The 13,087-nt window shown below is 35.1% G+C and overlaps 1 protein-coding gene and 1 long non-coding RNA gene across 2 annotated transcripts; one reads left to right on the forward strand and one right to left on the reverse strand.

Annotated features, from left to right (window-relative positions):
• Window positions 1-525: 525 nt before the first annotated feature.
• Window positions 526-1,585, reverse strand: LOC144439638 (uncharacterized). Its single transcript, XR_013481124.1, has 3 exons — window positions 1,569-1,585; window positions 1,258-1,424; window positions 526-760 (listed from the first exon to the last, which is right to left on the reverse strand). It is a non-coding gene; the product is annotated as an uncharacterized LOC144439638 (long non-coding RNA).
• A 4,416-nt stretch (window positions 1,586-6,001) lies between these two features.
• LOC144439909 (NXPE family member 3-like) lies at window positions 6,002-9,926 on the forward strand. Its single transcript, XM_078129140.1, has 4 exons — window positions 6,002-6,387; window positions 6,893-7,441; window positions 8,204-8,256; window positions 9,190-9,926. The coding sequence occupies exons 1-4, from the start codon at window positions 6,002-6,004 to the stop codon at window positions 9,924-9,926; spliced, it is 1,725 nt and encodes a 574-aa protein (XP_077985266.1).
• Window positions 9,927-13,087: the final 3,161 nt, after the last annotated feature.

A 13,087-nucleotide genomic window follows, 5' to 3' on the forward strand; every position in this document is an offset into this window, starting at 1 on the left:
ATATGCGCTCCGAGGAGTTTTGTTGTCGATCAGCACGTTTCTGCTATTAATGTTTTGATATTATCCCACTCTTCATGAGGAGGTCGTTGATTGGTTTGATCGCCATGATGTCATTACTAACGAATAATTTAGAGTCATATCCGAAATACGAAATTACTGAATAGGTGAAACCAAAGTATAATTTGCCGCTGCATTAGTTGAAAAAAATAATACATGCTCTGGCTAGCGAGAATGTGTTTAGTTTGGCAGGTCTGATTCGAAACAACAAAAAACACCACCACCACCACCACCACCACCACCACCAACAACAACAACAACAACAACAACAACAACTGTAATAATATCGTCAAACATTGAATGAGAATCTTTGCATTTCACCCTGATATACCTTGATCCTATTACACAACAATAACATCAACAACAACAACAACAACAACAACAACACCTCAACAAATTGTAACACAGTGAAACTGTTGGCATTTTGATTCAAATTTATTTTATTTACTCTAATTAATCAACAGTGCAACTGTATATGTCACTGGAATCAATACATGCACAACATTTTAATTTAAAACAGTCCGCATATACATTTATGTCCGTTTTCAAAATATCACGTATAGACTTAAATTAGTCATCGATATTATTTTGCCGCATTGTCATCATTTTTAGCTTCTTCGGATTCCTGAGCAGTGTCTACATTATGGGATGCACGTTTACCACAGAATCCACTACCTCCAGGAAAATTAAATGGTAATGCACACTGGAGAAAAAATAAAAAGCATGGTATAAACGTATGAGACATAGATGCAACTATGACAATATTGTACATATACAAATAGTTTTTTTGCGATAATGGGAGGTCATTCTTACAACTGTTGATTTATGTTGAACTTATTCAAAACATACACGAACAAAAACTAAATCGTTAATGAGACATCGAATTCAATTACGAATGTGATTGAAGCTGCTGTCCTGTTATTGCATTGAATATCCAGACCCATTGAACTATTGTAGAAAATTGAAACAATTGAACAGTGTAACAATTGAATTGTGTTATATTGCCAAGTGTATTTCGTGTATTGTTAAAATTTACGTTGTCGACCTAGTTGTAAAAATATCCTCTTAAGAAACCCGACTTTTCCATGGCGGAACGATGGAAACAATATAGTGTAGGTTGTGATATGACTCTTTGCTAATTATTGGAAGTAAGGAGAATCGTTTGCATCATAACAAAGTCATATTACTAAGTATACTTACACCAGCCGCAACACCACCGACGCCATCTCGTTGGCCAGTGACTGAGTTGATTGACATTGTACACAATACAAGGCATACAAGAATGGTGATAACGGCAGTGGTCTTCATGATTAGTAGTTAGTGACAAATCTTAGATATTGATATACGTGGAAGAGAAGTCAAGTCTTCTGAAGTGTAAGGATACATACCATAATTAGAAAGAACTGTTTACATACTATATTGACACAGGTAACGATATGTCACGAGATAAAGTCAGTGTATAGTAGGCAATAATACACATATCTACAGACTCGGTAAAAAGATACACTTACCAGTGGCCGTCTAATCTTTAGTCAGTTACCGATTCCAGAGTCTGAACCCTATATATACAGTTCCCATTGCATGTATATTACAACCACGTGTTAGTAATCCACAGCTGTTACTTGAGAATAGTAATGAAATCAAAGTCTAAATATTGGAAATTCTTAGAGCAAAAGCTGAAGTAACCAATGGAATTCTATGTAATACAGAACATGATCAAAATGATAAAATCATGTCAGCTTAGTAATCCTGGATTTTGTTGAGTTTTCATTTGTGAATCTTGCCATATTTGAGATAAAAAACATGTCAACAACAACAACAACAACAACAACAACAACATCAACAACATCAACAGCAACGTTGCTGCCCATGTCCATACGCATGTTCAAAGTTTAAATGAAAAGAACAAACATTTTTTTATCGACAGAGAAACCCTTCAATATTCGTAATTTCTAATATAGCCACTTCATGGAGTATTGCCAACTTTCCCGTTGTCATGAAACTAAACACGCAAAGAGTAATTGCAAGGATATCCAATTTATGTCTCCTTCTTCTTCGTCAGCCAAATAGTGCAGGTTTAATTTTCAACCCCGTTCCCAATCTATTTATTTGAATCACTTTATTTAAAACAAAAATGCTCTCATCTATAACCTTGACTCGTGTATTTTTGTGTGTTTCCGACTTTGTTATTAAATTGCCTTTGTATTGTCTATCTGTAACCAATTTCCTGTTACCAAGCTATGTAAACAAGTATCGGCTGCATATCATATTTTATTGCTGGGCCTGAGGTATCGGCATTGGCTTCGTTTGGATATAGTTCTGTCTGCACATTATGACAGAAACAACAACCACACAAATTCTTAGGATTTCCAATGCTCACATATATATATTTACACCAAAATACGAATGCATACAGGAAAAGACAGTGAATACAATTACATACATCAATTTGGCTATACACTTTGATGAATTAATGACCTTCATAAAGTATACAAGTAATTCAATGCAAATACTTCAGTTAATACAATGGATACTGAAGTACTAGTCCAATGTAACTTCCAATGAAATTCTGAATTCCATTGAGGTAAGATACAGTGGCTACGAAATCCCAATTCAATATGTACGCGTCAATTGAATTCTACGTCATTGTAGACTCTAGTAACTTCCACGTAGCACGCTATGAATTAATTTACTCTAAATTCCAGTATAATTTTAAAGTCTTAATTCACTAATTACCATATCTAGAAATCAAATTGATATACCACTTTGATATACCACTTTGTCAACCAATGCCAGGCATTTTGTACAAGTAACTTACAAATGAAGGCGTGCAAATTCACAGGTTATACACTAATGTATCCCATAATAACACTCAAGTTCCACTCTGAAGTCAGAACATACAACAGAATGAAAATGATCAAGTAATTTATTACTATACTTAGAAACTTATGCAATAACAGTACCATTAATTCTTAACCCAGATGAACTTTTTCGAGAATTGAATACAAAATAATACAATTAATTCAATGAAATTAATGTATTCAGTGACAATATAGATAATTCGTAGATTAAATCAGCTTTATCAAGAATAACATACTTTATTTGTAATTAACATTTTTCTATAATTAGGCAATATCGTAAAATGCAAGGTCAAATTTCATATACTTTCATATAATTAACTTTCCACTTTAGTAGTTCATCATGTTAGATAGCTATGACATATACATTTGCATTCAAGAATTTTGCATAACGGCGAGCCGTTTTACGGGGAGATGACTTAGATTAAGAAAATATGTGGCAAATAATTTATATATACATCACCTGCGACAACAAATTAATTATTGAGCGTCTAAAACTAATATTTAATTTCAAAATAATATTTCCGCTTTATACTGTTGAGCCTAGTACAATGTAGTATCACGCGTCTCTCTGAAGATGACAATGCGGTTGTTTACATCAGCCGTAACCATGGTAACTTTATTATCTGACCGTTTGCTCTGCATTAATGACTTAATGTTTACTATATTGCATATCAGTCAAAGAGTAGAGGTGAAATAAATATCCAGATGAAAAACTAGTGCGTCCTGTTATTGCGTACCGTATTCCATTAACCTACAACTGCATAGATGTTAACAATATACTTTGTTCTCCTAGATAAGCAAAAATTGCGCCCTCTATGCTGGTAACTTTGATATCTTTATCAAATTTCGGAATTCATGTTTGCGATCGCGTGGTGACCCTGCTTCCAACATTTTCACCGTTCTGAAGTCAACGATTTCCCTTTGACACGAAACATACTGTTCAACAGCTTGTTACAGTGTATACAGCGATACTGTTTTATATGATATGGTTTATATTAAATCTGGCAATTGAATTGTTGATTATAGCTGGATTTCCGCGTGTAACCACATGATATAACAAGCAAAAATACGGCTGTTGGTGAAAAATAGGCATGATTATCTGCAAAAATGACAGTACTTTTTCACATGGCACATAACATCCAATTTTGGCCAAAACTACCTTGTGCTTCCTGTAGAGGTCGCTCTAACTTGTCATAATATAAGCCCATGGCCAATTGAATGCAGGTGTGAAATATTTAGTACAGAAACTGAATTTTGGAGAGTGAAATACAACTTGAATTAGAATTTGATATGGTATGTACAAATGAATAGCAAGCCTAAATGTAAAATAGAAAGTTGCATTAATAAAGAAAAAAGAGGAATTCTGATGTTCTCTTTTTTTAATATAAAATGTTGAAATCTCAAATTAAACGTGACATAATCACAAATGCATTAGTGATATTCTGTCATCATGGGTACAATAAAAATTGATTTTGAATATGACATCTAGTATCAAATCGGTATACCACTTGGTCACCTAATGTAAGGCATTCTGTACAAGTAGTAGTATGTTATCATTGAATTGGCAACGTCGAACATCTTCCTATCTTTAGTACAGGGTATGCTTATGAAATAAAACTATAATTTATTCAACTCAGTTGTTTTTCATTTCCATATTTCAAAATGCTTCAATTTGCTTTAAATTGGCCGGTTTCATTATAATGGATACGTTTATCCGAACGTACCATCTGGGTCTGTTAGAAAAGCCGACCAGTCCAACTTAATGAAAATAAAAAAATCCGATAACAGCATAACCATACCACAATTGTATTACCTTATTATATTGTCCACAATTTTTAATGGGTCATTTATAATTTCCATTCCAAAAATAAACAGGTGGGACATACATAGGCATTTAAGTCAAAGTCAATTGGTCTAGTGATCGCCTTCCTCTTCTTATAAGATAAAATAAAAATAAGATAAAATGAACGATCAGTGAATATACACAAAAATCCTACCATGTATGCAATAAATTATCCCAACAGAATCAGCTGCATGGTGTAGTGTGTTAACGAATTTAGTCGTGCTATCATTTTAATCCAATCTTTTACGTTCCAAAAAATGACAATTATTAATTTGGCGGCTGGTGTCAAAAGACAGTATATTAATACTATATGTATAATTCATTGACAGCTGTATACAATCACGGGTTAAAGTATTTCAGAAGTGTACTGCACACTTCAGTATCATGGGTTACTCTACAGCAAGAACACTTTTCAAAGTCTCGCTTTTGTTACATATAATTCTGGCGTTTATATGTCTTAAATTGCTGAAAGATAAGGTAAGTTTTTTATATACACAGTTACCCACTCAACTAAACAACACGTTTGTGTTGTTAAAACGCAACTTTCCATACATTAAACTTCGAGTATCGAGAAATGATTGTCCAGTTCAGTCCAACAGGTACGAATACATACGTTTTCACGGTGGCTTCAAAGATGTAAGAGGTATGGCCTTCTTTACGAATTAGACGGTTTGATACATCAGCTCACCTCTAATGTCAACCTCTCAAATGATCTCTCTAAATTAAAATGATTTTATGCTCCAAATGGTTTTTAATTTATGGCAATTTCACAATCAATGCTTCATTTCCGCTGCTAGATTGTTATGGCTAGATTTTGACAAATCAGTACTACAATTTTATCGTCCTAGTGTGGATACCACAACACCTGTTCAGTCCTCCAATTACGTCTATAGTGTTCATAATGAGCGTTTTATAAATACAATCAAAATATATTCCCGCAAACCGGAGCTGTTATTTCTGCCTCTACACTTCGAAATAAGTGTGGGGCGGCACGTTAAGAACGGTGCCGTAAAACAGGCCGTAGTTTCCGCGTGCGACTATGTCAAAATACAGTTCTTTTAATATCTAGATTTAATGATTTTTTCATAAATTTTAAATATATACATTTCAGCATAAGGTATTTCTTCAATATCAGCTTCGTTTACTAGATGCTATTTTTTAACATAAAATTGTGTGACTGATGCTATTTTTTAACATAAAATTGTGTGACTGATACCCAAAATCTATTTCTTTTAAGACAATGCACATAAAAGAGCTCTATGCTATTGATGCCAACTGTCACTGCCCCTGTCAAAAGATTGGCAAGGAAGAGGAACATAATGTTGAAACCAGTAAGGGTAAACAGCAAGCGATTTCCAGCGTAAACATCGAACACGATATGTCGTATTATAGCACCTACACTCGCTTTTCTCTCGGATGGCTTGGAAAGGTTCACGAGTTGGAGTGGGCTTATGACCACAGTACGATGCCTGCATCAGTAAATGAACCACATCGTCCTCTTAACATAAGTACAGGAGTAACAGAACAAGAACATCGGAATACGACTACTATATTAAACAGAAACACGTATCATCCCTTAGCTATCAGTAATGGTAAAATGGGAATGACTTCTATTCAAACAACAAGGTACGTACGAATTGAAACGGATAAGTGATTGAGTAGGACACGAAACAAATGTTCGGGTAAAGTTCAAGGTAATGGGCGAATTGTGTTCAAATCAAGTGCATTGCCAATTGCGGCAGGAGTATATATTATTGCCTTGATATTGGGTTATATGTCATAGGTGCAAGGGTAAGATTAGCACGACGTGTAGCGGAGTGCTAATCGAATCCTTGCACCGAGAGCTTTGTCCCTTGGTATTATTTAGAAGTGTAAATAAGGGGTGTTTTTCGTATTGTTCAGATATCGAGGAAAGCAGCAGTAGTCTATGATTAATCGAGTAAACTATATGATGTATACCCCAAGGTACACAAAAACAGGAAGTAGAGCGCCATCTTGGCAAATTTTCGAAAAGCCTTTTGATAAGTATGTTTGTTGAATTTGCTACATATGGTAGGTGCAAACCCTTTTAATCTACAAAGTTATCTTTCTCTGATCACTGTATTTTTTTTATACATTTTTTCTCTCTCAGGGTATATTTTTTTGAAGGCAAGACTGAGTTCAAGACAGGAGACTATATACACATTGTCATCGAAGCAGTTGACAACAATGGCCGCAAACGACATCGAGGAGGGGACTTTTTTGAGCCTGTAATGTATAATCAAAAACTTGAAAAGAGTACTGCTGGACGAGTTGTTGATTATGGTAATGGTACATACAGTGTATACTTCTACGCTGCCTGGCAAGGCACTGCAGATTTTAATATTAACTTAGCTTTTACTCGAGAAGCCATCTTGTTCCTGAACCATGATATTTTATACTCTGAACCACAAGGTGTTTGGCAGGCAACATTCAGCAATGGTAACATCTCTGAAATAAAGAACTGTTCAATATTAAGTGAAGGTACCTGGGATGACATTTGTGAATATACCAATTCTGCATCATTAGGACAAACTGTATTTGGTTGTGAAAGACCCGAGTACCTTGCCTGTGACGATTTTGTCAATTTGTATCACACAATCAAAAATATAGAAAAGGTAACGACACTTCGGATCCAAAATTCGATAAAACTATTTCAAAGGTAAGGATCATAGATTACCCATATGCTTTGAATCACTTGGTTCTGGTATCTTAAAATACACAAATCCCTATAGTTCACATTGTCGTCATTTGGAATTCAGACTTGTGTGCTGTTGACTGATCACCATTTTTGAATTGATGATACCTAAACTATAGACTCTCAAATACGACTGCCATTCAGCGCAAAAGGGATATGAGTTGCAAAAGTAAAGCATGTGTGTATGTTATGTTGTTTGTATTATGTGTGCCCATGATCTTATAAGCATGGGTCCGATTTCATAAAATGTAACTAAGGTAGGCATTTTGGAGGTAAAACCGGAAGACAACTTTGCTTTGGTAATTCGATCGATGTTGATATATCCAAGGAAAAATAAGTTCGAAGCGAAACATTGAGAAAGTAATCCCTAATTTTTGGAGTAAATTGTGATTGAAAAAATCAATACACTTGCCATATTGAATTCTTAGACAATTTCATTTGCAGTCCGACAGACAGACAGTCAACCAGCCAGCAAGTCAGCCAGCCAACCAGGCAGACAGACAGGCTGGTGCATTTATATAAGTGGACATCAGTCATATCAGCTTCCTCTGAGGGAAAAATATAACTTTATCTGTCGCAAATTACGAATTTGGCATTTTATTATTAATAATCGACGCCCAGCCATGTCGCATTTCTAACGTATATATTTATGTGGTATATTGTGTGCTAGAATTCTTATCAAGGAGTAAAATGTACGGTGTTGCTGATAATTTGTTTTCATTTTAGTGGGATATATAACGGCCAATTAAAACAAGCGACAATGAAAGCACTAATAAATGGTGAGTAGCTTATTTAATGTCATCGTATGTTTCAATTACATTAATTTGTGTTTGAACACAGAGTATTTGTAAATGGATCAGGGTATTTAATTATTGATCATTTCTTAAAGACATTAGTACTGTAAGTCCCCAATTACACTAGTACTGGCCGCTATGTAGTGGCTAGTTAACATAAAATACGCAGTTATTAATACGATTATTTAAACCACCCACTTTGAACTATTAAAAAGATTTTGTGGGTTCATCCTTTTTTCAAGGAAATCAAGAATATGAAATTCTGTTATTGGCATTGTATTGGATTAATTTATCATTTTGAAATAATGTAATTTGAAAAGTTTCACAGTTACCCCTACTTCATGTTTTTTTCTTGATTTGAACGGTTATAAATGGGATCACTATCTCAGGAAATACAGACAGTTTTATAAACTGTGGGTTCAGGAGAGTGATGTCATGATTTTAGCATCACCTACATTACTTGCGGTCTCAGAGAAACATCAGTTTGAAGTATACCCCCATTTTGGAAATAGTTTCTATTGACCACAATGCTTCGTTGGGATCACCAAAGGAATTAATCTATTTTATGGATGACACCCTCTTGATTTTTTTTTCACGTGGGATTTCTGATCTCACAAAAGTGCAAATTTTATTCTAAAAGATAATTAGGGAATAACTATACTTGGGCATAGTAAAAAAGAAGTGTATTTTTGTCTTGTTAAAAAAAAGGCATTTCTCAAAAGCGTCGATAATCTGTTTCGATAGTTTGTTGTTACTTAATCTTCTCTGATCGCTTCCCATAGTGCATAGCGAATGATGGTGTAATGAAATCGTACTTTTAACATAGCTTTATAAGGGCCACGTACCGAAAATATTTTGTTTCCCCAGCTAATATTTGCATCATGAGGCCCCGTTTTCACTAAACCCTTCATTTTGCAGGTCAAATGATTCAACCAAAACTACCACAGTGTGGACCTGATATACCTGTACCACTATCAGATGGATACTGGGCCGATAATCTGACCTTTATTCTAATGACCTGTCGTAGTCAACAATGGAGTGACGAAGAGGTCAACACTTGTCTATCAAATAAAAAGATATACATATCAGGGGGTTCAACAATGCGACATGTTAGAGACACTTTTCTTTCTTACTTCCACTCGTCTACTCAATTAGATATCCATTATCATTTTGTTGCTTTAAGACTAGGCCCTACTTATCAGAATATTACCGAATTATACTTCGAAAGTGATTTTGTAGACGCCATACATCACGGAGTGTGCAGCCAGAGAACCGCAGTATTCATCGTGAACTTCAGCTTTCATTTCGTAACCTGGACGACAAGTGCATATATAGAGAGACTCTTCCATGTGAAATTAGCCATTGTCAGATTTCTTAATCGTTGTCCAGGTTCAATGGTACTCATTCGGTTATCCAATCCACGAGAGAATAATTCGACCAAACAGCGGGTTCACAGTAGTGACTGGATCCTGTATGATCAAAACAGAATGATACGACGAGTCTTTGGTGGTATTGGAGTTAGGTTTATTGATGTATGGGATATGGTATTGTCTCATCATGAACCTAATGTAGTTCATATGCCAATGTATATTATCAAGCAGCAAGTAGAAATGATGTTATCATACATATGTCCAGAGATGGTGAAAGATAAATAACTTTGGTTATTGATGATATCAGATCGTGATTCTTTGTAATTATATATGACGACGAAATTAGTTAAGTCTATTGATAAAAACAAGGTCCCATTCAACTTATGGTCATATATCTCTGAATATCTGAAAACGATTGTCTTCAAAATTTGCGTTATGAAGGGTTCTATCTGGTAGGTTAATCGAAAAACTTTTATCCCCTCATTTTTGGTTCACCACCGTACGGTATTTGGCGGCCATGTTTGATTCTGCAATGACCATCTATATAATATAAGCAACAATTGCAATGCCGCTCAATAAATGTTAATATATTCGTTTAACTAGTAGAAAGAAAAATACATGCTTAAACATGAGTTTCTTTGCATAAGGATAGTTGTTTGCATTAGGAGCTATTTCATATCAATTAACTCATTTGCATAATTACTCTTGGGGGCGAAAATATCGACTTTATTTCTATTTGCGTACATTAATGTGTGCAGTAATATATATGTAATAATTGTAATTAGTTTAACTGTTATATTGAAAAAGAGGCTACATCACTGAATCCACACTTAGAAGGGCAACCACCCAACTGTTTGATAATTAAGCGAACTTCTTACTATAAGGCAAAGGAAGAATGTTTTCAGAAGGATATATAATGGATAGATAATATGGTCGGAGAACATAACACGTATCCTGTACTTTTCCAGTATTACCATACACCAACTTTAGAAACGCATTTGGAATAATATGGTCGTACTTAATATCACTGAACATGTGTATAACCTTTTATTGAACGATACAATCAATACGTGTGTTAGAATTGATTTTTGTCTTGCACTGAATATTAAAGAAAAACTGCTCTTCACATTCATATAGTGGCGAACATAATATAATATTTACATACATCCATCAATATAATGATGATTATTTGGTAAACCCGTGCCTGTACCCTTATAAACTGCATGGTGGCTATGATGCAGCGGTGAAGCTATTGTAAAATCTAAACGCCACACGCTAATATGGTGATGGATATACTACCGTGACCGTCATTGTGCATTATATCCATGCCCGCCCTCATGAGTACGTCGTTCAAACTGTATGTGAAATTCGAAGAACGGACAAATTGCAAAATGAAGTTTGACATTATGAATGAAGTCAAGAATGTGGATGTTTTGTTACTTACATAAACGTTTTTGATTTCACTGATCACGAAGTAAAGTTAATTGCAAGCAGCATCAGTGGTCAACCAATCTATATGGCGTAGAATGCCTGCCAGTACTCGAAAATGCAATACTGCAATGACTATATGCACTACTGCAATGACTATATTCAATACTGCAATGACTACATGCGATAATGCGATGACTACATGCAATACTGCGATGACTACATGCAATACTGCGATGACTACATGCAATGACTACATATGCGATGACTACATGCAATGACTATATGCGATGACTACATGCAATACTGCAATGACTATATGCAATGACTACATATGCGATGACTACATGCAATGACTATATGCGATGACTACATGCGATGTGACTACATGAGGTGACTACATGCGATATGATTACATCAGATGACTACATGCGATATGACTACATGAGATGACTACATGCAATATGACTTCATGAGATGACTACATGCGATATGACTACATGAGATGACGATGCGTCAGTGTCACTTGGTACGTCAATGATTAAGTGACTTATGACGTGACTCATCAGTCCGTTTCCAACGTCTTCTCTGGAATTTCGAATGATGTAATTCGGTTGTATGTCTTCCATACCGAAATCGCAGTCTAGAACTGTATCAGGTTGACTGTTAAATGCTTTACAAATTATTGTTGGTCTCTCGTCGTCATCGCTTCTTTGCTTTGGATATAAGGGCTTACTAGGAGTCCATTTATACGGTCAGCTGAAATACGTCACAGCATATTAAATAAGTTGGATACAAGTCAACACAACACCACACAAACCTTACATTGAGAGAGAGAGAGAGAGAGAGAGAGAGAGAGAGAGAGAGAGAGAGAGAGAGAGAGAGAGAGAGAGAGAGAGAGAGAGAGAGAGAGAGAGAGAGAGAGTGTGTGTGTGTGTGTGTGTGTGTGTGCATGTCTGGCGACAAGACAGACAGACCAAGAAACAGGTAGACAGACAGACATACATACCGACAAACATGCACACAAACACATACATACATACATACATACATACAAACAAACTAATGCAAGTATGCACTCATACATACATACATACATACACACATACCATACACATACATACATACATGCATACATACATGCATACACACATACATACACACACATACATACATATTACATACATACACATACACATACATACACACATGCACACATACATACACATACATACATACATACATACACACATACATACACTGACCATGTTGTACGATTTAACTTATAAATAAATGCAAATATTAATAGTACACAGTACTATATTGTTTTCAATATCACTGCCATATATATATAAATATAACAGTATCAATCAAGATACACATGAGCCGTTACACAGCATTTCAGATACCATATGTATATATACATATATTTGATATCTGAATATTTGTCTGAGCAGTAAAATCTAGTCGCGTTTCAAGGTTGTTTTCATTGTAAAACAACCAGACTAAATGACAGAATATTGATAAACTGATAATGTAATCATTAATTATCGAAATATCGAACATAACACTATACTAAAATATTTGTTTTATGATATCTCTGCTAAGTTGAACTAACAACATCTATATCTCTTTCCTGTTTGGTGTTACAGAGCTAGAGAAAGGTTACAGAACTTGTTATAATTTTTGTACTTTCTCAACACAGAGTTGAGTTATTGTTTTACTATATATATACGAGTAATGATCAAGTAAAAAATAACTCCAAACAGCCGGAATTGAAATAGAATAGATCTATACTAGATCTAGAGCCAGAAAGGGACAAACTGAGAGAGAGGCAGGCAGAGATAGAGAGATATGAGTTATGAAGAGACAAACCGACCGAATAACAGAGTGACGGACAAGGAGGCAAGCAGGCAGACTGACAGACAAACAGTTTTGCAAGTAACACAGGCAGACTGGAAAAAAAATTTGGAATGACAGACACAGTCAGTCTGTCAGCCAGACAGACAGGTAGGCAG

Source organism: Glandiceps talaboti, chromosome 9, assembly GCF_964340395.1.
Source record: "Glandiceps talaboti chromosome 9, keGlaTala1.1, whole genome shotgun sequence".
In the NCBI taxonomy this organism is placed as follows: Eukaryota; Metazoa; Hemichordata; class Enteropneusta; family Spengelidae; genus Glandiceps; species Glandiceps talaboti.